The sequence below is a fragment of the Raphanus sativus genome, chromosome 6, assembly GCF_000801105.2.
Source record: "Raphanus sativus cultivar WK10039 chromosome 6, ASM80110v3, whole genome shotgun sequence".
NCBI lineage: Eukaryota > Viridiplantae > Streptophyta > Magnoliopsida > Brassicales > Brassicaceae > Raphanus > Raphanus sativus.
The window spans coordinates 521,939-548,851 of record NC_079516.1 but is presented as its reverse complement, the minus strand read 5'-3'; the positions used below and the strand labels follow the sequence as shown (position 1 = coordinate 548,851).

The 26,913-nt window shown below is 38.0% G+C and overlaps 6 protein-coding genes, 1 long non-coding RNA gene and 1 other non-coding gene across 10 annotated transcripts; 3 read left to right on the top strand and 5 right to left on the bottom strand.

Moving 5' to 3' along the window:
- The first annotated feature begins 239 nt into the window (after positions 1 to 239).
- Positions 240 to 4,339, top strand: LOC108812434 (spliceosome-associated protein 130 A-like). Its single transcript, XM_018584692.2, has 3 exons — positions 240 to 3,391; positions 3,497 to 3,988; positions 4,083 to 4,339. The coding sequence occupies exons 1-3, from the start codon at positions 374 to 376 to the stop codon at positions 4,218 to 4,220; spliced, it is 3,648 nt and encodes a 1,215-aa protein (XP_018440194.2). The 5' UTR covers positions 240 to 373; the 3' UTR covers positions 4,221 to 4,339.
- Positions 4,340 to 4,695: 356 nt separating this feature from the next.
- LOC108812439 (uncharacterized) lies at positions 4,696 to 5,628 on the bottom strand. Its single transcript, XR_001943481.2, has 3 exons — positions 5,119 to 5,628; positions 4,886 to 4,996; positions 4,696 to 4,793 (listed from the first exon to the last, which is right to left on the bottom strand). It is a non-coding gene; the product is annotated as an uncharacterized LOC108812439 (long non-coding RNA).
- A 522-nt stretch (positions 5,629 to 6,150) lies between these two features.
- On the bottom strand, positions 6,151 to 7,870 carry LOC108807571 (transcription factor DIVARICATA-like). 2 transcript variants are annotated; one of them, XM_056988321.1, is made up of 3 exons: positions 7,547 to 7,870; positions 6,952 to 7,352; positions 6,151 to 6,789 (listed from the first exon to the last, which is right to left on the bottom strand). In XM_056988321.1, exons 2-3 carry the CDS (start codon positions 7,341 to 7,343, stop codon positions 6,402 to 6,404), a joined length of 780 nt encoding a protein of 259 aa, XP_056844301.1. In that variant the 5' UTR covers positions 7,344 to 7,352; positions 7,547 to 7,870; the 3' UTR covers positions 6,151 to 6,401. The 2 variants fall into 2 exon arrangements, with proteins under 2 accessions (XP_056844301.1, XP_056844299.1); XM_056988319.1 differs by having other exon boundaries at positions 7,563 to 7,870.
- Positions 7,871 to 8,083: 213 nt separating this feature from the next.
- Positions 8,084 to 8,156, top strand: TRNAR-CCU (transfer RNA arginine (anticodon CCU)). The gene has a single exon. It is a non-coding gene; the product is annotated as a tRNA-Arg (tRNA).
- A 687-nt stretch (positions 8,157 to 8,843) lies between these two features.
- LOC108813607 (L10-interacting MYB domain-containing protein) lies at positions 8,844 to 11,646 on the bottom strand. 2 transcript variants are annotated; one of them, XM_018586205.2, is made up of 4 exons: positions 11,490 to 11,646; positions 10,718 to 11,013; positions 9,962 to 10,543; positions 8,844 to 9,677 (listed from the first exon to the last, which is right to left on the bottom strand). In XM_018586205.2, the coding sequence occupies exons 2-4, from the start codon at positions 11,000 to 11,002 to the stop codon at positions 9,045 to 9,047; spliced, it is 1,500 nt and encodes a 499-aa protein (XP_018441707.1). In that variant the 5' UTR covers positions 11,003 to 11,013; positions 11,490 to 11,646; the 3' UTR covers positions 8,844 to 9,044. The 2 variants fall into 2 exon arrangements, with proteins under 2 accessions (XP_018441707.1, XP_018441708.1); XM_018586206.2 differs by lacking the exon at positions 11,490 to 11,646 and adding an exon at positions 11,324 to 11,466.
- A 2,165-nt stretch (positions 11,647 to 13,811) lies between these two features.
- LOC108805847 (ubiquitin C-terminal hydrolase 12-like) lies at positions 13,812 to 16,175 on the bottom strand. Its single transcript, XM_018577810.2, has one exon. The coding sequence runs from the start codon at positions 16,092 to 16,094 to the stop codon at positions 15,447 to 15,449; it is 648 nt and encodes a 215-aa protein (XP_018433312.2). The 5' UTR covers positions 16,095 to 16,175; the 3' UTR covers positions 13,812 to 15,446.
- A 2,500-nt stretch (positions 16,176 to 18,675) lies between these two features.
- Positions 18,676 to 20,406, top strand: LOC108806462 (uncharacterized). The gene is made up of 2 exons (XM_018578586.2): positions 18,676 to 19,126; positions 19,732 to 20,406. The coding sequence occupies exons 1-2, from the start codon at positions 18,787 to 18,789 to the stop codon at positions 20,277 to 20,279; spliced, it is 888 nt and encodes a 295-aa protein (XP_018434088.1). The 5' UTR covers positions 18,676 to 18,786; the 3' UTR covers positions 20,280 to 20,406.
- A 2,708-nt stretch (positions 20,407 to 23,114) lies between these two features.
- Positions 23,115 to 24,799, bottom strand: LOC108813579 (protein phosphatase 2C 37). Its single transcript, XM_018586166.2, has 3 exons — positions 23,921 to 24,799; positions 23,727 to 23,832; positions 23,115 to 23,634 (listed from the first exon to the last, which is right to left on the bottom strand). Exons 1-3 carry the CDS (start codon positions 24,668 to 24,670, stop codon positions 23,324 to 23,326), a joined length of 1,167 nt encoding a protein of 388 aa, XP_018441668.2. The 5' UTR covers positions 24,671 to 24,799; the 3' UTR covers positions 23,115 to 23,323.
- Between the last annotated feature and the right edge of the window lie 2,114 nt (positions 24,800 to 26,913).

Genomic DNA, 26,913 nt, shown 5'->3' with positions numbered 1-26,913 from the left:
TAGTCGGCTTCAATGCCGGGCTCTACACTTTTTATTTTTGCTACGTTTTCTCCATCATACTAATTTTTTTTTCTGAGACGAGTATTTGGGCCCATTTACTGAGCTTAAAGCCTTAATACAAACTTTTTAGAAGAAAAAAGCCCAACAGTTCAAACACGTGACCGACGTGCTAAGAAAAACACACGAAAACATTTAATTATTTTCCATCACTATAAAACTAAAACGATGCGTTTTTAAGCATATACAAGTTACGGGGAGCACAGATAAGAAACGATACTCTAGTCAAAAAAAAAAAGACGAAGAGAAACTAAACCCTAACGGCAAGAACAAAGCGGCGCATCAGAATCCAAACGACGCCGCCGACGACGACGAGATGTATCTCTACAGCCTAACCCTACAGCAGGCGACGGGAATCACCTGCGCGATAAACGGCAACTTCTCCGGCGGAAAGACGCAGGAGATCGCCGTCGCCCGCGGCAAGATCCTCGATCTCCTCCGCCCCGACGAGAACGGCAAAATCCAGACGATCCACTCCGTCGAGGTCTTCGGCGCGATCAGATCCCTAGCTCAGTTCAGGCTAACCGGCGGCCAGAAGGACTACATAGTCGTGGGATCCGACTCCGGTAGGATAGTGATTTTAGAGTACAACAAGGAGAAGAACGTGTTCGACAAAGTCCACCAGGAGACGTTCGGGAAGTCCGGGTGCAGGAGGATCGTCCCCGGGCAGTACCTCGCGGTTGATCCCAAGGGGAGGGCGGTTATGGTTGGGGCGTGCGAGAAGCAGAAGCTTGTTTATGTTTTGAATAGAGATACTGCTGCTAGGTTGACTATTTCGTCTCCCTTGGAGGCTCATAAGTCTCATACGATTTGTTACTCTGTCTGTGGTGTGGACTGTGGGTTTGATAATCCTGTCTTCGCGGCGATTGAGCTTGATTACTCTGAGACGGATCAGGATCCGACGGGGCAGGCGTCTAGCGAGGCGCAGAAGCATTTGACGTTCTACGAGCTTGATTTGGGGTTGAATCATGTTTCTAGGAAGTGGTCTGAGCCGGTTGATAATGGGGCTAACATGCTTGTGACTGTCCCCGGAGGAGCTGATGGGCCGAGTGGGGTTTTGGTTTGTGCTGAGAATTTTGTTATTTATAAGAACCAGGGGCATCCGGATGTGAGGGCTTTGATTCCTAGGAGAGATGATTTGCCTGCTGAGAGAGGGGTGTTGGTGGTTTCCGCTGCTATGCACAAGCAGAAGACTACTTTCTTCTTTCTTCTACAGACCGAGTATGGTGATGTTTTCAAGGCTACGCTTGATCATGATGGGGATCATGTGTCGGAGTTGAAGATCAAGTATTTTGACACTGTTCCTGTTGCTGCGTCGATATGTGTGTTGAAGCTGGGGTTTCTTTTCGCGGCTTCGGAGTTTGGTAACCATGGTTTGTATCAGTTTCAGGCGATTGGGGATGATCCTGATGTGGAGTCTTCTTCCTCTAATCTGATGGAGACTGAAGATGGGTTTCAGCCTGTATTTTTTCAGCCGAGGAGACTTAAGAACCTTGTTAGGATTGACCAAGTGGAGAGTCTGATGCCGCTCATGGACATGAAGATACTTAACCTTTTTGAGGAAGAAACACCTCAGATCTTTTCGCTCTGTGGACGGGGTCCACGGTCTTCTCTTAGGATACTGAGGCCTGGTTTAGCCATCAGCGAGATGGCCGTCTCTCAGCTTCCGGGTCAGCCAAGTGCGGTGTGGACAGTGAAGAAGAATGTCAGTGATGAGTTTGATGCGTATATCGTTGTCTCCTTCACCAATGCTACCCTGGTTCTCTCAATTGGTGAAACAGTCGAGGAAGTCAACGACAGTGGGTTTCTTGATACCACCCCTTCACTGGCCGTGTCTCTGATTGGTGATGATTCGCTCATGCAAGTCCATCCCAATGGTATCCGCCACATAAGGGAAGATGGGCGTATTAATGAATGGAGAACTCCTGGCAAGAGGTCGATTGTCAAAGTTGGATATAATCGGCTTCAAGTGGTGATTGCGTTGAGTGGTGGAGAGCTAATTTATTTTGAGGCAGATATGACTACTGGTCAGCTGATGGAGGTGGGGAAACATGAAATGTCTGGAGATGTGGCCTGCCTGGACATTGCCCCTGTTCCTGAAGGAAGACAAAGATCCCGCTTCCTTGCTGTGGGATCCTATGATAACACAGTGCGTATTCTGTCTCTGGACCCAGATGACTGTCTGCAGATTCTCAGCGTGCAGAGTGTCTCTTCCGCTCCAGAGTCTTTGCTGTTCCTCGAAGTTCAAGCATCAATTGGTGGGGATGATGGTGCTGATCACCCGGCTAGCCTCTTCCTTAACTCTGGTCTGCAGAACGGTGTTTTGTTCAGAACAGTGGTTGACATGGTGACTGGTCAGCTTTCTGATTCTCGTTCTCGGTTCTTGGGGCTGAAGCCACCCAAGTTGTTCTCCATTTCTGTGAGAGGTCGGTCTGCGATGCTGTGTTTGTCTAGTCGACCTTGGCTTGGTTACATACATCGGGGACACTTCCACTTGACGCCTCTCTCTTACGAGACTTTGGAGTTTGCTGCCCCTTTTTCATCTGATCAGTGTGCTGAAGGTGTTGTCTCTGTCGCCGGGGATGCTCTCAGAATCTTCATGTTTGATCGTCTTGGGGAAACGTTCAACGAAACCATGGTTCCTCTGAGGTACACGCCCAGAAAGTTCGTTGTACATCCCAAGAAGAAGCTGTTGGTTATCGTTGAGAGTGACCAAGGGGCATTTACCGCAGAAGAGCGTGAAGCGGCAAGAAAGGAATGCTTCCAGGCCGGTGGAGCAGGAGAAAATGGTAATGGCAGTGCAGATCAGATGGAGAATGGTGGGGACGATGAGGATAAGGAAGACCCACTCTGTGATGAGCAGTATGGTTATCCCAAAGCCGAGTCAGAAAAGTGGGTCTCTTGCATCAGAGTTGTTGACCCCAAGACAGCCGATACAACTTGTCTACTGGAACTCCAAGACAACGAAGCTGCTTACAGTGTCTGCACGGTGAATTTCCATGATAAAGAGTATGGTACTTTGCTGGCTGTTGGCACAGTCAAAGGGATGCAGTTCTGGCCCAAGAAGAGACAAGTGGCTGGGTTCATACATATTTATAGGTTTATGGAGGAAGGGAGAAAACTTGAGCTGCTTCATAAGACTCAAGTAGAAGGTGTTCCTCTTGCATTGTGCCAGTTCCAGGGAAGGCTGCTGGCAGGAATCGGACCTGTGCTTAGATTGTATGACTTGGGGAAAAAGAGACTGCTTAGGAAATGTGAAAACAAGCTCTTCCCAAACTCCATCGTCTCTATCCAAACTTACCGTGACCGTATTTACGTTGGTGACATTCAGGAGGTCAGTGCTTCCTTTTCCCTTTTTCATTTTTTGGTTCTTAGAAGTAAGTAGATACTTGACGTTGTTGACTTAACCATAAGTGCCTTTCTTTTATTTTTTCTGCAGTCATTCCATTACTGCAAATACAGGCGCGACGAGAATCAGCTATACATATTCGCCGATGACTGTGTGCCGAGATGGCTGACAGCATCGCACCATGTGGATTTCGACACCATGGCAGGTGCAGATAAGTTTGGGAACATCTACTTTGTGAGGCTGCCTCAGGATGTGTCGGAGGAGATTGAAGAAGACCCGACAGGCGGGAAGATCAAGTGGGAGCAAGGAAAGCTTAATGGAGCGCCAAACAAAGTGGACGAGATCGTGCAGTTCCATGTCGGGGACGTTGTGACCTGCTTGCAGAAGGCTTCGATGATTCCAGGTGGATCAGAATCCATTATGTATGGAACAGTGATGGGCAGCATCGGAGCATTGCACGCATTCACGTCCCGTGATGATGTTGATTTTTTCTCTCATCTGGAGATGCACATGAGGCAGGAGTATCCTCCTCTCTGTGGTAGAGACCATATGGCTTACAGATCTGCCTATTTTCCAGTCAAGGTGATTCTTTAAACCACTCATTATTCTCCTTAGCATATCGTACGTAGCTCTCTTGATTTTAGTTTAGTGACATTTTTTTTTAATGCTGCAACAGGATGTGATAGATGGTGATCTGTGCGAGCAGTTTCCAACGCTTCCAATAGATTTGCAGAGGAAAATAGCAGATGAGCTGGATAGAACACCTGCTGAGATTCTCAAGAAGCTTGAAGATGCTAGGAACAAGATCATTTAGTTCGTTCTGTTGTAGTGTGCTTTGTCTAAGTGAGAACTGATAAATGTTTGTTTGTCTTTTACTGTTACAATTTGTGCAATTTCCAATTTGGTCATTGTATAAACCACTCTTTCAGGTCACATCTTGGATCGTAGCATACACTGTTTCCACTATTTGCTATATTTCAGCTTACGGATTGATGGCGTTTTCTTATAACTCAAGCTAATCAATATGGTAAATGAATTTGATTCAGGGAATATACAGACAAAAAGTCAATTACTTCATATAGTAGAAACTAATATGCTGCTGAAGAAGAAAAGCATTGATCACTCCTCAAATAGCTAGAAAAGATCGGATGGCAACAACTACTTTAGTAACTCCATGATCTAAAGGACCGGTACAAAACGTCGTGATTTGCTATAGAGCTTCCGATGGTGGCTCCACCGTATGATTCAAATATGTACCTTTTCAACTATGTACTCCAGGTAGATTGGTGTAATGACCTTCCGTAGAAATGCCTCAATCCTCATCATCTCCACCTGATGAAGGCTTAATGTTTTTTTCACCAGTGACGATGCTCACATTTCCAGCCATCTGAACATAAACAGGTAAATGACCCATGATAGATATGATCAGGTAGAACGAGACTAACAAAAAGGTAAAATGAAGAAAATATGAATGTATACATTGTGGAAAATATATAGCATAAGCATTCTGGCATGACGCTAATTTTGCAGCTTCGAGTAGATACAAACCCATATATAGTATCTTCCGCTGTTGTATTATATCTTCAGAACCTTGAGGAAGACATTGCACAAAAAGAAAAACAGATGAGTGAATTTTGATTAACAGTATGAACATTATCAATTCAAAACAATTTCCCATCTAAGCAACTTATAAAATAAATGTTTCCTGTTACCTTAAGAACTGTGTTTACGTCCTAAAAATTTGCACCAGTTCTTGAACTTCTTAAAAGAGCTTTGACATTACAGCATCAACGCCTCTGTCATTTATAGATTAAACTGATAAAGATTCGTTACCTAAAAGTTTACAAAAAAAAAGAGGTTAAGATTCGTTTCCTAAAGGAAAAAAGTGTTTAATATGAGAACATTAAAAACGAAAAGCAAAAACCGAAACAAAGATTGAACGTTCGATTCTCATAAACTCTATCAAAGGAAAGGAAGCTGAATCAACGTGAAAAGTTTCTCCATCGAGCGCAAAAAGAAGAGAGATTGATGAAAAGCAAACAAAAAAACTGAATGAGATTTATTAGCGAAGCATGATGATTTATTTATCCTAAATAGTACTAGCAAATTGCAATAGCATGTAACAATTGATGATAATTAATTCAATCACTTTGACTATGAATGAATTATGCAATAACACTGTGATATTTTACTGTGGATATGTTTTTTTTTGTAACTTTATTCTGTGAATATGTTAATATACATAATTTTTGGGCGAGGCAAACGGGTTGGTTGGTGTAAAAATGAGAAGAATAGATTCTTTTGGTCGGTCAGAAAGTGGAAAGCAGACTCCCTCCTACTATTTATACTCAAAAATCAATTATTCATACACTCAAACATTATGAATATGTTAATATACATAATTTTTGGGCGATGTAAACGGGCTGGTTGGTGTAATAGATGATAAGAATGAGATTCTTTTGGTCGGTCAGAAAGTGGAAAGCAGACTAAGCCTCCTACTATTTATACTCAGAAATCAATTATTCAGACATTACCACACGCAAATCAATAATTTGTTAGTTTGATTTTTTTTTAACAATATTACGCCTATATGGAAACAAGTATCAAATTTCAGTTTTACTTCACATGAATCTTATGGTCTTGTTAGGTACTATAGCCATTTGATTTCCCTTGAATAAGTCTAACCAAAAAAAGATGTGGTTAAAAGTTATCTAAGGACAAGTCTTATTAACAACTATAGTTAATGAAGCAGAAAACGTATATATTATAATTTACTAGAGATTTCGTAAGCATAAAAACACCACACATATTTTTTTTTTTTGAAACACACACCACACATATACAGTCACAATATTCAGGTAAAAACAAGATCATAACACAAAACACACATATTAACAACTCGGACTCTTGCTTATAATATGCTAGTTGCCGTTTCACAACTCAGCTTCATTAGAACTTTTGATTTTGGTCGTTGGTGATACTAGTATATGTTACTTTAACTTCTGGCACTGAATGCATTTGCTCCAGCAAATCGAACGGCATCATAGAAGGGAGATGATAATGGAGAAAACAGGTTTGCTGAAGATAGATTCGGACTCATAGACATTAGTCCCTCCTCGGCATCATCCTTTTCAATAAACCACAAATCCGGAAGGATGTCTCTATGATCTGAAAAGGAACGGTTGCGATTGGCGTTTAGAAGATTAACGGTCGTGGTGTCATGGATGCTTGGCCGGCGCTTATCCTTAGCTCCTGAGAGCTGTCTCAGATAATACTTTTGAGCGTGGCTGGCAACTTGCGTCGGTGTCTTCGACACCACGAAGTTCCTCGATATGTTTCTCCAGTCTCCTTTCCCGTACTTGAGAAGCCCTAGCAAGAATCTCCTGCAGAGAACAAAAAACAGAGAAATGTCAAGACAAAAGAAAAACAGGGGAGTGACTTGTTCCGCAAGAAACATAGAAATTAAGAAAAAAACAGGGGAATAACTTGTGTCACAAGAAACCTAGGAAGGGTGACTTTGCATAAAGTTAATATAGTATCTTAACCTGTGTTCTTCCTTTGTCCAAGGGACGCCTTTCTTACGATCGTGATCAGATCCTCTGCCCCAGCTAGGTCGTCTCCGACACGTGTCTTGGTCAAGCCATAAGGGAGAAGTTGCTGAAGGGTAACCAGGAACGGGGACACGTCCTGCTTCTATGTCGGAAACGTCTTCTTCAAGCTTGCTGTATTGCTTCATAACATCGAAAACAGTTTTGCCAGGGATCATGGAAGCGATGTTGAACCAGCGATCGGGCGAGTCTTCAGGGTACATAGCAAGGGCACGTTCAAACATCTTGTTCTCTTCTTTAGTCCAGACGCTGCTTGAGCTCATCATCTCTTGAACAACTAACCGGTGGTCAGAAATAGGCACGTGAGAGAGTGGATGCAGAGTCTCCATAACTAAAACCTAAAAAAAAGAGTTAAAACTACAAACATAGCTCAAAGAAGTCCATTTTGTGTGTGTATGAGTGGAAGCTTGAGGATTGATTTGTGGTATTATTATGAAAATATGTAAGGTTTTTTATATATAGGAGTTTAGTGATAAGAATCAAAAGTGGGAAAAAAATGACAAAAGGGAAGGTAAAATCAAGAATCGTATACCGAAGGAATCAAGAACCTGATTTGGGTGAGAGATATCAAAGCATATAACACCGGCCCTCGAATCTGACAAGGACTCAAAGGTTTGAAGAATCTATGAGAATCTGTAAAAGTTGGTCGGTGGTAGGAAGACAAAAGCAGCAGCAAAGGCGACCAGATGAGAAGTTCCTAGGATATATAAAGCTGCGATGAGAACAGAGACAGACTCAGTTGCCTAGTTGTGAGAGGACAACGAGGAAGAGTATTATAGATTAGAGAGAGTCACTATTGGTTTTGGGGTGGGCACTGAAGAATAAAGGAGTAAGAGTGAAATATGGTGTATTTGGATTGGATTTGGAGTAAAGCGAATGGCACCACTCTTGATTCTTGCGGTTCATTTTTGTCAGAAGAAAAGATTATTGATTTTATGTAAATAGATTTAAGAGTGATTTGATTAGTACACTATTTGGAATAATACGACAAATTTATTCTAGTCTTTTTTCTGGTCCACACACGGGTTGGCTACGTTCGAATAATATAACGTAGAAAACATGTTCAAGAGCGCCTGTAGCTCAGTGGATAGAGCGTCTGTTTCCTAAGCAGAAGGCCGTAGGTTCGACCCCTACCTGGCGCGTATTAATTTTGGAGTTTATTTATTGAGTCCCACAAACTCTAACACAAAGAAGTGTTTAATCTACCTATACTTTTGATTGAATAATATTTTGACATTTGTTCAGAAAATACATTGTAGTTATTGACATAAATAATAAATGTTCATTACTCAATATATATATCGGTCAAGATACTTTTTCACAAAAAGTATGACACAATCAAATAGCTAAAGTACATCCACTATCTTTCCATTAAAAGTCTTTTACTAGTTTGATGAACAGGAGACTATGAATTACTTTCCTTAAACAGAAAAATCCAAGAAATTTCACCAGCTTTTGTTATTACAGGTCTACCAAACCATAGTTTAGTTTAAACAATTTATTATCACGTTTTGAAATTGTTACAGCTGAAACCACGTTGTCATCATGTGTAAAACATATGAAACGGAACAAATATAGTTAGTTTCAAACAAATTAAACAAATCTAACTATCAGATTCTAACTCATCAATTTCAGAAATGAAAAAAGGTTTTGAAATCTCATTTCTATTCCAATTATAATTACTTTTAGTAAGAAGAACAAAGAAGAAAGTAAAAATGTAAACAACCTGAGAAAATCTTCTTAAGTTTTCAGGTTACTTTTCAGGTTATTTGACTCTTTTTTCAGTCACAAGAAACCAAACAATTAAATACCTAACCACACTCAAAAACTGGAAACAAAACACTAATAACTTAATATCTCAAAGACTCAAGCTGTTGAAAAGATATACATTGCTCTAGGTTACTCCCAACATAGTTTAGATATTACCAACAACCATTATAAAAAACACTGTCCTTACTGAAAAGATAAATAAACAGTTTTGCTTAATCACACACATAAGCAGGGAGAGGTCATTGTTAAAAAGGATGATCTTAGGCAGCATGAGTAGGACGGCCAGCCTGAAGCCTAAGCAACCAAGAGATTCTCAAACTCGATTTCTTCAGCTGCAAGAAAATCTCTCTATACTCTTTCCTCAAAAACAAATCCAACGCAAACATGTAAAGATCACTCCCTTGCTCAACCTCTTCCATCGAATCTAAACGCTCAATACATTCACCAATAGTATACTCGCATTGCTTCTTAGCCAACGACGCCGCCAACGGACTCTCCCTCATCCTCTTAGCCTCCAAAGAGTTACAAACCGGAGTTCTAATCTCAACATCTTGTAACCGAGACTCTGCAAAACCACCAAGTCTCCTGCGATGACGAGGAGTATGAGTAGGCTCACCATCATCATATTCATCATTATCATCATCATCATCATCAGCATCCTCATCATCATCCCCATCTCCATCTTCACTTCCTGTGCCTGGCTCGTTTATGTAGAGAGTTGATAGTGGAGTTGGGTCATGTAGTAGCTGCGGTGACTCGGAGTGATCATACAGTTTCTTGCGGTAAGGACGGAAGTCAGCTTTTCCTGGCTCAATAACTCCTTTGAAGATGATAGCTAGTTTGTCTGCACAAGGAACTTGTTTCCTTCTAAACTGTGTAGCTCTAGGATTCTCCTGCACATCAAAAACAGAAAAAAAAATAAAGTTTCTAATCTTGTCCAAAGCTCCAAAAACTTACCAAAATATTATCTATGTTCCTTAAACATAGATTTTTTTTTAGTGTTTTCATACATATTAAAAAAAACACATTAAATCACTAGAATAAATGCATTACTTTTTGTAATTACCAATTTTCAATAACTTTTAACCAATAATAATTTAATTAAATCTTTTTTGAAGTTTACAATTTTTTTCTCAAACATCTATCTTACTGAAACGGAGGGAGTATTGTTTTTTACCTCTAAATAGATTCTCCAGTCCTCATCTGATGCACCAAAAGTACAAGTATCTGGATCCCATTTCATGATAGGAGAGCCAATAACTTGACACCAAATCTTCCAGGCCTTCCTAGTACAATCCCAGTGGTTTTTCAACTGAGCTCTTGTGTACTTTTTCCCAGTGTTTTGATTGATCGTCTCAAGCATCAGTCTCCAGCTCTCCTTTGGGTAATGTGTGTTAGGTCTGTTTCCTTTGTAAGTCTCCTGGACCAACAAGTCCAGAAACAGCTCGTGTGTAGCCGGAGACCAGTACCCTTTGGAATGAGTCGTGGAGAAATTAGACTCCATCTGCTGCATATCATGATGAGTCGAGAAGTTAGACGCTATCTGCATTTCATCATCATCAACATCAACATCATGATCATCTTCTTCTTCTTCTTCTTCTTGTTCTTCATGATGATGTATGCTTCTACGCTTCCTCTTGCATTTGCTAGAACCACCACCACCACCTTCATCATCTACGTGACTGCCTTCAAAGATAATCTCTAGCTTCTTGAGATATAAAGGAGGACTCAACCGAAACGTCCCAGCATCAGGATTCACCTATGATTAAATCCAAACAACAAATCATATCATGCATAACCTTAATTAACACCAAAAAAAAGGTAATGTAATTTCTTAAAAAATGTAATGTAAATTTATTTTTCAAAAGTTGTGAGTACTATATAGACACCAATGTTTCACTTAGCTATGCTCAGGACCCGGTCCTGCACATACATGTAAATAGTTGGCCCAGTCATCAGCAGTGGCATGGAAAATATTAGCCTCAGGATCCCATTTCATATCGCTGCAATTCACAAGCCTACGCCAAATCTTCCACTGCTTGCACATTGTGTCCCAATGATTCTTAAGCTGCTTCTTGTTAAACCTTGCTCCTGTCCTCTGTTGAAAAGGTTCAAGTAAATGCTGCGTTCCGGGTTTGTGGCCACGCAGCTTCTGCTCCACGCATAGTTCCACGAATACTCTGTGGTATTCAGGTTCCCACGCAGCTTTCCCCTTCATAACTCTCTTCACTATATAATTAAGACAAGCGAAGGAAAAAAAAACATAAGTTCATGTCTGGTTAGTGATGTAACACCACTAGATAACCTAATTAAATCGCAATTGCTTTACTTGGAAACATTACAGGACTTGTATCAAAAAAAAAAACATTAGTCCCTTCCCGACACAAGATCACATCATGTCGTTAATACAGAACTAAACCTCTGGTTAGTGTCTGAATCTCAACGAAACCATTACAAAAACTGCATATCAATTTGCAAATGCATGACAGTTAAGTAATTTAGGGTTAGCTCTTGACACTAGATCCACTGTTCTTTTTACCCTAATTCGATTTTGCGACACACTCATCGCATCAAAGATCGCGAAATTGGGTTATCGCACGTAAACGCCTAATCAAACAAGACGATTGAGAAGACATTGTAGATGGACGACTCTCACGGAGTTTGGAAGAAGAAACGCGACTGTAAAAGAAAACGTGAAACGTTACCGGAAATTAGATTTGAGCGGCGAGAGCGATCTGGTGATGACCACAGATGTGGCGGTGTGGCTGCAAAAAAAAAAAAGGAGATCGCAATTTTTTTTCCTCGCTCTCTGTGATTTTGGCGTTTGCGCCGCTCGGGACGGAGGTTTCTCACTCTCTAGGCGATTTCATTTATACCGGTTAACCCGGTTTACTTTATTGGAAACGTTTTTTTTTTTGTTTGTGTTGTTGACAGGTTTCGACCAACAATATGTTCAAACAGATTTCCTCATCAATTCAATTAAATGTTTTATGTGGATTTTAGTGTTAATTAAAAGAAGATGGCATAAATATATACTTGAACAAGGATTTGAATTTTTTTTACTATGTAGATCAATGAATTTATTGATTTTTTGGTTTTATATATTAACAAAAAATCCAATTAGACACTTACTTAAATTTACTACTACATATAAATAAAGTCCTGTGACATTACTTTTCATAGGTACATGCACTGATGCACATATATACAACTGGCCTTTTATCATTGCTTGGCTGGATCATTATAGCCAGTATTGCTCTCTTGTTCTCTGGATAACATTCAAGTGTTGATTGTTCCAGAAGAATATGGCTCACATTATCTATGGTCTCATTTAATTATCCTTAGTCTTGAATAATCTCTTGATCAACATATAAACTTAGCATTAATATAACAGTCATTGCAATACAGTCCCGGTCTTTGATGGAACCAGTGAGAAAAATAACCATCCATCCTCAACGGGTTTCCGGTTTGTTTACAATCGATCTAATAATAGATAGGGATCAGGCATTACTTTCAGATTTTCAAATGTTAGATGATGATTGTGTAGAGAATTACTCAGAGGAGACACTTCCTTTCTACTCAGTTTTCTGCTTGACGAATCAACGGCTCTTTTTGAATATGAATCCAACCTGTGAAACGTTTGCTGATGCGACCATGAATCAGATAGATACATTCAGCTATCACTACAGAACTTTGCCTGACTACAGAACATAAGTTGGAGACAGAGAGAGGTGAAAGAAAAAGCCTTTGTCTTTTTCATTAATTAGTCAGTGTTGCAAATGTTGATATCACAAAGCTAGATGTAAAGAATTGACAAAATCTAAGTTACTCTTAGAACAGCCTACCACAAAAGCTGTAAGATCCGTAAAAAAAAATAGAGAACAAAGAAAAGGTTAAACCACTTATTTGAGAAGACCTCTAAATGGTTGCTAGTGGTATATGGACCATTGGTGTTGCTTTACACATCCTTTGCTTTTTTGGACCAGAGATCCTGTGTAAGTGAGTTCTGTTCACAGCAAAAGAAACTTGCCTTGTGTGTTACCTGAGGGACCTAACAAATAAAAACAAAGGTTCTGTTTTTTTTCATTTGCTTCGTTTCTTGGCTTCGCTGTAGAGGATAACTCCACAGACCGTGAGCAAGTAACCTAACACTCTATCTAAAGCTTCGCTGTAGACTATCATACAGTAATATCTCGGTTTCTGGTTTAATCTAATGTCCCTCCAAAAGGGGCCGATTCTTTTTTTTGAAATATATGTAATTTTATATAAAATAGCAAAAAATGTTAAAATATTTTAACAAAAATACTTATTTTTAATTAATGTTCATTTTATGAAAGTTACTTATAATATTTTTAATAAAAATACTTATTTTAAATTTTTAATTAATATTAATTTGAAGGATCTAAATTTCTTTTGTTGTCCATAAAATTATTGAACCGATTTGATTTCGTTGGGTTTCACAGGTTTTCTCTTTTTTTGATATGGACTTTAAACTTTTTGTTTAAAAACAAAGCTAAATGGCGACAATTAAATAAATTTTCTTCTAAACAATAAATATAAAAAAAACAGAATCTGAATAAAACATCACTCCTAAATAAATAAATAACTGATTAATGCGAACTCGATGGATGTGTGTTGTAGATCTTCATGAGTATTTGGTGGTAGAAAGAACTTTAAATTGGACCTCTACGACCAAAGAATCTTGTTTGTCCAAGTAAGCCTTCTCAAGATGAGCCAACGACACAAACTTATGCAAGCCCAAATATGTGGTAGAGTTGCTGAGCCTTTGATTAATCTTCTTAGTCAAGTGGTCGCATCCAGACGGGTCGAGAATTCGCATATCACACTCCACGTAAATCTCCTCACCTGTCTTCATTGTTTCACCATCGGCTATATGCAGAAAGAAGGACAACCATGCGGAACATGTTGTGTTTTGGCCTTTAGGATACAACTTAAACACCCAATCCCTTCCTCCCACTGGGATTTTTTTTTTTTTTTTTTTTTTTTTTTTTTTTTTTAAGATCTAGTTACTTTTTATAATCAACTCAAAGGAGCACCGGAACAAAACCTCCGGCTGGTTTTCAGAGAAACAGTGGACTACACAAATAGATTAGGCTTATCGCTAAGACCATGGAGAAAAAAGCCAAACATACAGTGGATGGGAAAAAATCTATGTCTCAAGGGTTCTTATAAGATCCCTATCATCGCCATAGATCCGCGGCCAACGACGCCAACTTAACCGAAATCAAGCCGACCACTATAGATCCACTTACTCTCAAAATAATCGCCGACACACAGATGAGAGTTCCACGTAACGCTTCTGTCTTCATACCGTCTAGTATAGACACTGTCGATCGAGTCCAACCGTATTGTTAAGGGGAACCGCCATCCTCAACTGGTTGATCTTTCTCGTCAGAACTATAGCTAGAGATTGGCGCAGCCCACCAAACCACACCTCAGCGCCACGGAGAATCGAGAAAGTCACCTCCGAACCACCAACTAAAAGCCTCTTCGTAGACAATGAAGCACAATACCGAGAAATCTAAAGAAGAGAAAAACGATACCTAAGAAAAGTGGGTTGAAAGACCGCTGCACCACCACGTGATACCGGTCCGAACCTGCAAACGAGCCGAGAGAAACACAACCACTAGAAACTCGGAGAGGCTCTAGTGTCGGGAAGTTGCGCTCAACCCATGGAGACCACCAAGATCCACACACTTCCAATGACCAATAGGAGAGAGGGAACTCGCCATGGACAGCTCCTGAGAACCAGAAAACTGTCGGACTCGAGAGGAGCAATCCCTACACGCCGAGATCTGAAACGCATAGATGACGCCAAAAACAGGACACGTAGACTCATTGACGGGTCTTCGCGACAGACGCGTCAAGAGAGGAACACGGGGGAGCCGTGACCGGAGCAGAACAAGGAGGATGCAACCAAACCACGGCAGATATGAAGCCATAGACGACTCAGAACCCAAAACGCCATTGTTGAAGACACGCACGCGCCGAATCAGAACCGAGGACCCAACACACGAAGAGACCCAAGCTCTGCACACGCCCATGTGGATGAACCACACAGAAACCTCCTGGGAGACAGCGACGTGAGTCACCTCCGGCGAGACACCAAGCGGAAGTGAGAGTCACACGCCACCACCCCTCTCTGCTGACGAGTCTAAAAAAAACAATAAACGCAGCTGAAGAACGGATCTGTAGCAGAGGAGACGCCACACACTGTCACGCGCTGTCAATCGCAGAAGCTCGCCGGAGATCTAAGGAGAAAACGAATCCGACGAGCATCAACCCCAAAAGCCGACTAACTTCTCTAGATCGGAAGACTCGCCTCACCTATACTCCAGAAGCTCTCACCTTTCACACCGGTTTCCCTCATGAGCAGGACACGGAGGAGGAACAAGAGGTTTCCAGAATACGCGGCATGTCGACGAGGACTGAAAGAGAGAGAGCTAGCAAATCAAAACCGAAGAGAAAGGGAGAAAGCAAAAAGTAAAGCTCACACACGCACACCAACGGCGGCGGCGGAGAGACTGAAGAAAATTAGGGCGAACTCAAGTAGAGAGAGTTTTGTTTTTTTTTTTTTGCCACTCAAAGGCCCGAATTCTCCCACTGGGATTTTGTTTGATACGTAGCAATGCTTTTCCAACTTAGAGAAATTTTTGTACGTGGAAAAGAATTTTTAAGCGGGTAAGTGGAACCATCGCATCAACACCAAACTCACACCGATCTACATGAAAGTCATATCCGTTTTTAGGACCATTGAACGTATCAAGCGGAAGTACCTGAGCATAGGAGACAACTTCCCAGTTGGTAAGTGGAACCATCACATCAACACCAAACTCACACTCATCTCCATCAAAGACATATCCGTTTTTAGGATCGTTGAACGTATCAAGCGGAAGTACTTGCGGAAACCCATGCACGGGTCTTACCGCATTGAACTGCTTTCCTTCATCATCTTGAATGGTAAAGTATTTGTTTTCTTTCTTGTTGTAGACGAAGAAGGTCAGATACGCCAAAACAGTGGACGAGACGCTTTTGCTATCTAACTCAACGTACATTGAAACAGACCGTTTCCCGTTGTCTTTTTGGTTTCCTGTGGGATATATTACCAGTTTCCAGTTATATGTTCCGGAAGAGAAGGCACGGGATTTGTATCCGTCGGTACCGGGGAAGAGAGTCTTGAGCTGAGAGAGGCTTTGGATCTTCATGGAATAGGTAGAAGGAGGACGACGTCCAAACTTGGTAGTGATGGTAGAATCTGATGACTTTTCTGTTTTCAACATTCTCAACATTATGTTGCAGTTTATGAAAGAGAATAGGAAGAGAAAGAAACAAATTGTTTAGAATTTAAACCTACTTTATTGCTATTCTCTGTCTTTTCAATCGGATGCTCAAATCTGGTCTCGACCTCTTCTATTTATGCGGGCCTGGAATCGGACCTGTTTACACAAAAAGAAATAACATCTTCAAAACTCCTTGCTGGACTTCGTATGCGGGCCTGTAATTGGGCCTGTTTTCCATCATTAATATAACAAGAAGGCAGAGCATATGATCAAGATTGTGTCTCGTTTTATTTTAAGTGAAAAAATCACTTACAACTAGGAAAAGGAGTTCCTAGAGTAGAAACTAAACTCTGTGGTTGCAACTGGATTGAGTTTTTTTTGGAATAAAACTTTGTAAAATGGCCAATTCCTATTGATTTCAAAATAAAATTGCCAGTTACGTGGAATTAAAAAAAAAATTCATTCCAATAATTCTTGTGGAATAAATGGAAACAAAATGAATGCAATACTTATACTTATACTTATAAGACATTCAGAATAAAAAAGACATGTGAATGAAATAGAATGGAACAAAATTAGATACTATTAATTATGTTTAGATATTATCTAGCTAACTTGTTAATCTGCAGTCAATTAGTAGATTTGTTAAGATTTAAAATTTTGAAAATTCTAATTGAGTCTATGTTTTGTTACAGCCCAGCTTTAGTTATTAATTTCAATAATAAAGATGTTTAGTATTTAACTAAGGTTTAAATAAATATTTTTGTTTTCCTTGAACATTGTTTATTAATTTTTGATGAAATTTATTTTACAGACAATTGCATTTTATTTTTATATTATGAATAATCTTAATAATTTAATTTAAAAGTTATAGTTAATTCATTCCATTCAATTCCTTAAAGTTACCATTTATGTTTTTAAAATATTCTCCTGCAGTTTTCCATTCCATTTTGTTTTGTTCCATAACCTCTACTGTTCCATCAACGACATTCTATTTTTTTTAATTCCTTTCATTTAGAGTATTCATAAGTTTTACTTCCAGTTACAGAGTGTGTTTGTTTGCTGCACTTTCTTGGTTGCTACATTCTTTTCATCTCTGTCCAGTGCTATGACACATCATCATCTACTGCCCGCATACTATTTTACAAGGTGATAATCCGTGCTTTACGCAAAGTGAGTGACTAACATAGATTATTGCTTCTAATCTATAGATATTAAAAAATTAAAAGTTTTAGTCACGAATATTAGATATAATGAAATATCGAACGAAATTGTGCATGTTTGTATAATGAAAGCTTTCTAATATATAAGAGTATGGATGTAGTAATACATTCTTAAAGTTTTCAAATCAGCTACAAAGTTAAATAGCAAGAATGTTTTAGTAATGATGATTTGAGAAGCAGACTGTGGTGAGGATATGTGCTTTCGACTACATATTTATATATGTAATATACAGGTCTAAGGTTAATCTAGCAAATCGCTACAATTATATAAAATATTCATTAATTAATATTCCATAACTTGCACTACATTACATAGCTAAAATTTGCTTAACACTAGAATGCTAATAAATCAATCCAGAACAAATTTGGATACATAATCTAACTTTTTTTATAAGACCCTAATTGACAAAAATTACTTGATGATTTTCAAAACTCACTAGATAAAAATTATGAATTAATTCAAAAATTGATTACAAAATTTTAGCTATGCCTTGAGTTAAACGTTATATTCACTTTTTTAGAATATAAAAAAAGCAAAATTACGAATTGATTCCAAAAATAAATAAATCAATAACCAATCAATAAATATTATAACGAATAATATTGTAAAAACTTTGACTCCACAAAATAATCAAAAGAGATTATAACGAATCATACTAAAACGGTTATTCCAAAACAATTTGATGGCATGGATAGGACAATTTTGGATGGAATATTGCTGACCGCTAATTCATATACGCCATAGCTATAGAATTAAAATTATTCTAATTATTAGTATCACATAATTAAAAGATAATATTGTGATACTCATTCGAGATTTTTCAACACATTAACATATTTAGATAACTGGTTTCGTTCTCTAATAATTAAACTTTTGACATTGATATAGATTAGTTTATATATGTGAGGTTGATATAGAAATTTATGTCAGCAAATGAGTATTGCGATATTGAAATAAAAAGGTTGATATAGAATTTTTGATATTAGATAATCGGTTTTATTCTCTAATAATTAAACCGGTTTTATTATCTAATAACTAAGAAGCATATAGTATATATTATGTTAAACTATAATTTAATAAAGAGTGACAGTATATGTAATTAGTTAAGAAGAGATTTTTTAATTATATGGTGTAAAAATGACTAATAGTATTATTACGTAGGAAATGATAATTCGGTTAATAATACAATGAGGTGAGGTTAATTTATACTAATGATCTTAAAGGGGATTTGAAACAGAGTGTTTGAGCCCATTAAAGCCTTAAACAAACTTTTTAGAAGAAAAAGCCCAAAAGTCCGAACACGTGACCTCGTCGTGCTAAGAAAAAGAAACAAAAACATTTAATTACTTTCCAAGAACCAAAAACGGTGCGTTTAGAGTCATAGAGACAAGTTTACCGGGAGCACACAGACAAAGAAAACGAAACCCTAAGCGGCGCACGCATTTTGAATCAACCAAAACGAAACGAGAGGAAGAAGATGACGATCGATCCCCAGCAGAAAACGAGCAAGTTCCGATGGGGAGAGATGGACGAAGACGACGACCTCGATTTCCTCCTCCCTCCCAAGCAAGTGATCGGCCCCGACGGGAACGGGCTGAAGACGGTGATCGAGTACAAGTTCAACGACGAAGGGAGCAAGGTCAAGATCACCACCAAGTCGCGCGTCCGCAAGCTGGCCTCCGCGCGTCTCAACAAACGCGCCATGGAGCGGAGGAGCTGGCCTAAGTTCGGAGACGCCGCTAACGAGGACGCTGCTGGCAGCCGCCTCACGATGGTCTCGACGGAGGAGATTCTGTTGGAACGGCCTAGGGCTCCTGGTAAATTATTGTTCTTTTGCTTATGATTTGGATTTAACACTCTAATAATAATAACTTTAGGTTTTTTGTGACATTTGGTCGTGTTCTGTCTTTTGTCTGGTCATTGTCTGAATCTGTTCTGCCTTAGTTTAGGACCGTATCTAATTCGTTGTCTGATACATATGTATCATGAAGCTTTTATTATGGCTCGTTATAAATTATTGTTCTTTGCTTATGATTTGGATTATAACACTAATCACTTTAGATTTTTGTTACATTTGATCGTGTTCTGTTTTTTTGGCTGGTCATTGTCTGAATATGTTCTAGCTTTAGGACCAAACCTAATTTCATTGTCTGATATTATATGAGTCATGAAGCTTTTAGTTTTAATTTACTAAAGCTTCGAGATTTTATTCTGTGAAGCTTCCCCTGTTTCTGTTCTTAGCTTGATGTATAAGTTAGGTTAATGAAGCAGTCATCAAGATCCTTGTCAATGTTAGTTAGGGTTTCTTGATATATCTCCTCCATATGTTGATTATTTGACTGTATTTTTATTGAAATGTTTTGGATTTTTTTTTTAATTTGGTGCTTCCATTAGGGTTTAACGGGTGTGTAAATATTTTCAGGTACCAAAGCGGATGAATCAAAGGCAGCTGGAGACAGTTTATCCCAGCTGGGTAAAGGTGGTGGAGTTCTCATGGTTTGCAGGACATGCCATAAGAAAGGTGATCACTGGACATCAAAATGTCCTTACAAGGATCTAGCTGCACCAGCGGATGTCTTTGTTGACAAGCCACCCACGGGGGAAACATCTACCGCATCCGCCGCACCCGGAACTGGCAAGGCCGCTTATGTCCCGCCCAGCATGAGAGCAGGTGCGGATAGAAGCGCTGGTGGTTCGGACATGAGGAGGAGGAACGATGAGAACTCTGTGCGTGTGACTAACTTGTCTGAGGACACGCGTGAACCGGACTTGATGGAGCTCTTCCACCCGTTTGGAGCTGTCACGCGGGTCTACGTGGCGATTGATCAGAAAACGGGAATGAGCAGAGGGTTTGGTTTCGTTAATTTCGTGAGCAGAGAAGACGCTCAGCGAGCGATCAACAAACTGAATGGTTATGGTTATGATAATCTCATCCTCAGGGTTGAGTGGGCCACTCCAAGACCCACCTAGGAATGTTTTTGAGCCCTTGTTATTTTTGGTATTTCCAGATATGGATTCTTGTTTATCGACCGGTTTGCATGTTTGTTTACCTTGGTTTTGTTTGAATCAAGTGAGAAGATGTTATGTTTATTCAAAAGGTTTTGATCAATTCTAAGAGATGCAAAATTACAATTGCGTTATGCCTACATACAAGTTTGCTTACACTTGCGCGACAAGCAACGAACAAATGTACAAAAGTAACCCCCCAAAAAATGAAAGAATTATTGCGACACCTAACTAGTGTAGTTAAAGTTAATAGCTTAATGGAACACAAGGATGAAGGATATGTGATGTAATTTTCTTCAATGCTATAAAGTAGCAAAGTAATAAGACACGAGAAGAGACAACATTATGATGTAGAGAGAAACAAAGGGGGGGGAGAATAATTGAGAAAGAGAGGTCAACATCAAATCTTCTAAACCAAATCTCACATAGACAAATAGACACGTGTCCTTGTTTGATTGTCACAAGTAGGCATAATCTTATCTTAGAATCCACTTGTGTTGTGTCCCTGTCGTTCTCCAACTCTGATTGTTTTGCCCCCTCTCACTCTTTCCACTAACCCAACAGGCAACAGCTTGACAAATCCATCATTAAGCAGTATACAACAGCATATATGCATATTGCAATCAAATAGTTTTTGTCTGAGCCCTTATCTTTTGATGGTGAAATCTCGACAAACTGTGTCGTATTGGACTATAGTATAGGGTTGGTTTATTTTATGTTGGTAGTACATGTTTGGTTTAATCCAACTTTTATCCCAAAGCTTTGAGTTACGACAGTTCTTGACAGTTCTTTGATTGATATTTTTATTCTTAGATTATAAACGTGTCACCCTAATCCAAGGGCATTTAGATTGTTGATTAAAGTACAGGTTGTTGATTAGAGTACATAACAAGAGAGATTAGTCGATGAGTAAAAACACTCACTCATCTTGCTCGGCATAACACAGGCCCGATTAATACCTAGTAAACTTGCAAAACATTCTTGTGAATAGTAGTTTATACAACATGATTGAATGGAAGAAGATTTTATTATTTGATCATTATGGCAACTGGCAAGTGGCAAGTAATGGACGGTTTCATAGTTGATATAATAATTTTGTTCAAGTTGATATTATTACTCTTAAAAGAATCTGATGATCCCTTTTCATTTTCTTGTATTTCCCTCCTTCCTTCCTTCCTAGTTGATACTAGTATAAATTAGTCAACTATTCCAAATCTGTTTAATTAATGATTGATTCCAACATTAACTGACAATTAAGCATTACAATGTTGGCCAGACAATTCTCTTAATTATCTTACATTAAAATAATTATCTTTTACTTAGATTCCAGCTGAGTCTCCTCCAAAAAAGTATTTTAAAATGTTATCTTTCCATCCAAGTTAATTTGATTCCTTTGTGCTTTTATAAATGTATTATCCTTGAATATTTAACAACAATGACAACATTTGAATGTACTAAAACGACACACGCTAAGCTGCGCCATGCCAGTGTGCCATACCAGTAAAAACCTGATACGTAGAGATTCTCACCAGGCCGGTCTGGATTTAAATCTGTAGAAGCACCCATGCTAAACCAGCTCGTAGCGGCTAACATCAAAGCATGTAGTAAATGGTAATGTTTTATTCAAAAAAATTATCTTAGTTGTTGAAGAACAAGCACTATTGCCTTAAGCAGTACTAGATCTTGATCCGTGCGACCGCACGGATATTAATTTTCAGTTTTTAGCATTTATTTATTTACACTAAATAGTATATTTGTAATATTTGATCGTTTTATATTGACTAAGCTAAGGGTGAATATTTGGGTATCCACTCGAATTCGGTTAAAATCTATTCGGGTTTGAAATTTTAGAGTTTAAAGATTTTATCTCTATTCTGGTATTTATAAACTTTGGTTCCGGTTTGATTCGGATTTTTGCGGGTTTGATAATCCGTTTCAATTATTTTTAAATTTTCAAAATTTATATATCTTTAAATATCCTTAAATCTAAGAAAAATATAACATGTAAATTTGAGTAATGTAAGCTAAAATACCTAAATTAAAAATTAAAGTAGGTTTAACTTGAATATTTGGATGAAGAATAAATATATATTCTAAGTATTTTTGGTGTTTTGATTATTATTTATCTACTTTAGATGTTTACTTTTGATTTTTTTTTTATATTTCAAATATTTTAAACAACTTAAAATAACTTATATTTTGGATATTAGCTCGAAAAATAGCTAACATATTGAAGTATATAAATATGATTTAAAGACATTCGAATATCCGAAATATTTGTTCGGATAAGGTTTGGTTATGGTTCTTTAGATACCAAAATGGTAAATCTGTTTGGATATTATCTAGTTTCGGTTCAAATTTGGTAATATTTTTTTGTTCAGATTTGTTTAATGAAGAATTGATATTATAATTTCCATGAATTGTTTGTCCAATAAAAATGTTTTTTTTTCGAATTTGACACTGGTTTAATTGAGAAGTTAATGAAGTGTATTTAATTCAAATTTAATTTTAGAAAAACATTAATGTAAGTGAAAAAAGACAAAGCATTAAAATATGAAATATTATTTAACTGTGAATTTAATTCAAATTTAGTTTTGGAAAACATATTAATCAAAGTAGAAAAGATAAAATATTAAAATAGAAAGTATTAATTAATGTCAGTGGCATAGAAGTGTAAATAACACTGCAAAATTAAGAAATATTTTATATGGATACTTCGCTTTTAATAATATAGATATCTTTTTCTGAATTTAACGTAATATACTTGTTTACATTTCTACTTGGCAACACAAAGAGAAATAAAAATGCGCGTATATAATACGACAAATTAAAATTTTTAAAACGTAACTTTTTAATCAGCTCCTTTTCTTCCCTAGCCTGAAATTAAGAGCTGCTTAAAAAAAAACTAAAACAAGAGACCTAAAATAGAATATAAAACAAAATCAACAAAAATATACAATTAGCTATGAAACAATTTATCTAATGTTTTATACTAATTATAGCACTAATTAAGATACTCGACTATTCCTTCTTTTCCTCAAGTCAACCACTACAACGCTCACGTTATCGGAGCTCTGTCTCGCCAGAGCCAGCTTCGTCAATAGCAACGCCGCATCGGAGCACGCGTTGTGCGCCGTCTCAGAGTCTCCTCCACCTTCCGCAGCTTTAAGACACATGCGAGCCACGCCGCACGCCGTCTCGTTCGTCACAACGTCCCAGAGTCCATCACTCGCCAGGATCAAACACTCGTCATCGTCTGTTCGATCCGTTACCGTCACCTCCGGATCCGGAATCACATACGGTTTAAGGTAATTATCACCTGAAAAAAAAACAAAAAAAATAATAATAAGATTTAATTTCTAGAGATGTAATTAAAAAGTAATTAACAGATAGACTAATGAATTTACTCACCAATTGCTCTAGACATGGCGAGAACACCTAGAACCCTAGCTCCGTCCCAGTAGATAACCCGCCCGCCCGCTTCCTGGATCCGATTCAACTCATCGGGTCGATCCGGCTGTTACATCAATAACAAACAAACTCTTATTAGCCAATGCGATGTAGATATTTTATAAACAGTCAGTTTTAAGTTTTAACCAACCAACCTTATGATCTATCGAGAGAGGGACGGCGACACCGTTACGGCAAAGCACGGCGCGAGAGTCGCCGCAATTAGAGACGACGATCTTCTCCGGCGTGAGCACGGACACGACGGCGGTTGATCCGACTGCGTCGCACTGAGGAGACTGCAATTCGCATCTGCACGAGCTCTTCGTGCTCGAGTCTCGCCGGCTAACTTCCGTATCCATCTTCTTGAAGCTCTTCGCCATCGTCTCCTTCCAACACTCGCCGTCGGTGGTCATAGCTTCGACTTCCTGCTTCACTATCTCATGCAACCGCTCTCTGCACTTCTCCGCGACGTGAGAGCAGCCGTGGCCGTCGAACACGCCGTAGAAGTGGAGATTCCGAAGAAGCGAAGGATGGAGGGATACGGCGTCCTCCATGTCTCTCCTCCTCCCGCAAACCGACGTCGTGCCGATCTTAGGCGCATCGTCGGAGAAGGAACAGCTCTCTGCCTCCGTCGCGGAGCTTGGAATCGAATTAAGATTCTTCTCCTCCTCCACCTTCCTATCACTACTCACGTTCGATTTCAGATCTAGATTTTCCCGCGCCAAAACGAGAGACGGTGTCTCACGCTTCTTCTGCCGTTTAAGCGGAGGAGCGACGGAGGATTTGGCGACGATCTTGATCGACGGGAGTAGATCTAACCTCCGTTTAAGAGAAGTTCGAGTAACTGAATCAACCGGGGCAGCCGGTTCACTCTCCCCAACAACACCACAGCAAATCCCAGCCATGTGATCTCAACACAACCACCACCACCACAAATAACAACTTCTAATTCTAGAAAAAAAACTGGGAGTTGGGACTGCAGCAAGATACAATCACTGAGATGGAGAGATATATATAAGTAAAGATTGCAATGGGATTTTAAAAAAACGAAGGTTTGATTTAAAAAAAGAAAAGGGAAAGAACAGAGACAAGGAGAAGAAAAAAAAAAGGTTCCGCACGTAATTTATACAATCTCCGCCGTTCATTCCTCTTTTTCGTTCTGTGCGATCTATACACGTGTGCCGTTTTCTTTCGGACACGCCGCTAACGTGGCCCAATTAGAGGGCGACACTGTTAACGGTAACGACCGGCCTTTCTTGACACGCATGTGGTCCACCACTTCGTTTTATTCTTTTTAAAAATTTCTTTAGTATTTATTTAATTATTAAATACAAAGGGTTAAATAATTTTAATTAGAGGTCAACAATAATGGAAGAGTGAATCTTTTTTTACTGAGTTGACAAAAAAAAAAGAATCTTTTTTTACTGGCTTTTATATCCTTTTGTCAACTTGATCATAAAATAATTACGAACCAATAATCACTCTGAGGTACATGTAATAGAGTGTTTAGTATAATAGAAGATTATATACTACTATGTGTTAAATTGTTTTTTTTTTCTCTGTGCTAGAGGTTATGTAGTATTTAGAGGTAGATGAGGCGTTAAATCTAGATATACAATGAATTATATATAAAGGAGATTCATATATAATACTCTGACTACATATATTTCAGCTCAATGAAACGCACTGTCCATGCAAAATTAATTGTATATTTCAGAAAGAAAATTCAGAATATATTTTGAGATAATTAAAAAAAAAAATTGTTTGAGAAGTCTCTTTGTCAACCAAACAAAAAATGCTCGAGATATTTTGGGTATTGACGACTGATTTAAGGTGTTTTTATTTGTTTATGATTTCTCCAATGCTTAGTCGATATAAGTGTTGGATCTTCGACACGTAGTTATGTTCGTCTCCCACTTGTGCTCAGATTCCACCCGCAACACCGATTCACCATTCACGAAGATGTGTATACGACCACGCTATATATGCTTCGTCGTATAATTACAAAGAAAAAACACAATTAGTTAATATCGAACCTAAAAAGATCATAAAGATAAACTATACGGAGTGTGTACAAATTGCTCAGCAAAGACCCACAAAATACAAGTTTGGAATCGAGGATTTTACTTAGACGCGAGATATTGTGTTTAGCCATTTGGGATTTCGCCAAATATCAAAAGGTTACAAAACTTTTTCTTATAAATAGTGTTTTCAGAATCTGTTTTAAAAAAATAAAATTTGAAATTTTGTCCATGCCATCGTTTTCTGTCTTGGTTCTTACTAACACGATCACAAAGTATATATAGCAGATGAGGTCAATCCATGATTTGTTGGGGAATTGTTAGAAATAAATATCACAAGTGAGTTTTGGTCGTGAAGAGGAAACTAATTTAAATATTGCAGTCCTCTTCCTCATAAAATCCTATTATATCATACTAGGTGATTCTCCCGTGCTCATGCACGGGAATAAATACTTATAAGATAATCAAATCATAATAATTATTAATACATATGTTTTCATCTTAATTAGGTATCTTATTTCAAACTTAATATTTGGACAGTTCAAATTTTCATTGTGGGTATGTTTTCGCATCTATTATTTCAAATTGAACAACTGTTTTCTTTTAACTTTAATAAGATTATAATTGGATTACTACTTTTAGCTTAATTTAGATCCGTTCATCCTTTTATATTTCTAAATACATTTTATAAATCTTATAAAATTTGGTAAGTTTATTTTTTTAAAGATAGAAACACACAGAAAATATTGTAGTTGCATTCATGAACATATTTTATAATATTTGAAAATTCATGTATATATATGAATATTTATAAGACAACTAATTCCTAATAATTGGTAAATCATAACTTGTTTAGAATTGCGAATACATTTTATAATTTACAAATGAAAATTAGTAAAATTTTAATTTTAATTTATAAATTTCTTAATGATATTAGATGAACACTTTACATTGTTGAAATTAATTTTCTTTAAATCATTTAATCAAAAAAAATCATTATAAAATATGTTTTCTTAAAAATTATCTTAATTATTTATTTTGTAAATTATATATACACCTATATATTTTGTAAATTATTAAGATATTCACTTTTTATTTATGTTTTTAGGGAAAATATAAATTAAGAA

Bases quoted from the DNA above. Each gene is read 5' to 3' on its own strand.
- LOC108812434 (XM_018584692.2), top strand. From the start codon at position 374: ATGTATCTCTACAGCCTAACCCTACAGCAGGCGACGGGAATCACCTGC. The intron at 3,392-3,496 runs GTCAGTGCTTCC...TTTTTTCTGCAG, and splicing joins ACGTTGGTGACATTCAGGAG to TCATTCCATTACTGCAAATA. The intron at 3,989-4,082 runs GTGATTCTTTAA...ATGCTGCAACAG, and splicing joins CTGCCTATTTTCCAGTCAAG to GATGTGATAGATGGTGATCT.
- LOC108807571 (XM_056988321.1), bottom strand. From the start codon at position 7,343: ATGGAGACTCTGCATCCACTCTCTCACGTGCCTATTTCTGACCACCGG. The intron at 6,790-6,951 runs GTTAAGATACTA...TGTTCTCTGCAG, and splicing joins TGGACAAAGGAAGAACACAG to GAGATTCTTGCTAGGGCTTC.
- LOC108813607 (XM_018586205.2), bottom strand. From the start codon at position 11,002: ATGAAGGGGAAAGCTGCGTGGGAACCTGAATACCACAGAGTATTCGTG. The intron at 10,544-10,717 runs GTATGTGCAGGA...ATTTAATCATAG, and splicing joins ACTGGGCCAACTATTTACAT to GTGAATCCTGATGCTGGGAC. The intron at 9,678-9,961 runs GTAAAAAACAAT...TTTGATGTGCAG, and splicing joins ACTGGAGAATCTATTTAGAG to GAGAATCCTAGAGCTACACA.
- LOC108805847 (XM_018577810.2), bottom strand. From the start codon at position 16,094: ATGTTGAGAATGTTGAAAACAGAAAAGTCATCAGATTCTACCATCACT.
- LOC108806462 (XM_018578586.2), top strand. From the start codon at position 18,787: ATGACGATCGATCCCCAGCAGAAAACGAGCAAGTTCCGATGGGGAGAG. The intron at 19,127-19,731 runs GTAAATTATTGT...AAATATTTTCAG, and splicing joins GGAACGGCCTAGGGCTCCTG to GTACCAAAGCGGATGAATCA.
- LOC108813579 (XM_018586166.2), bottom strand. From the start codon at position 24,670: ATGGCTGGGATTTGCTGTGGTGTTGTTGGGGAGAGTGAACCGGCTGCC. The intron at 23,833-23,920 runs GTTGGTTGGTTA...TTGATGTAACAG, and splicing joins CTCTCTCGATAGATCATAAG to CCGGATCGACCCGATGAGTT. The intron at 23,635-23,726 runs GTGAGTAAATTC...TTTTTTTTTCAG, and splicing joins CGCCATGTCTAGAGCAATTG to GTGATAATTACCTTAAACCG.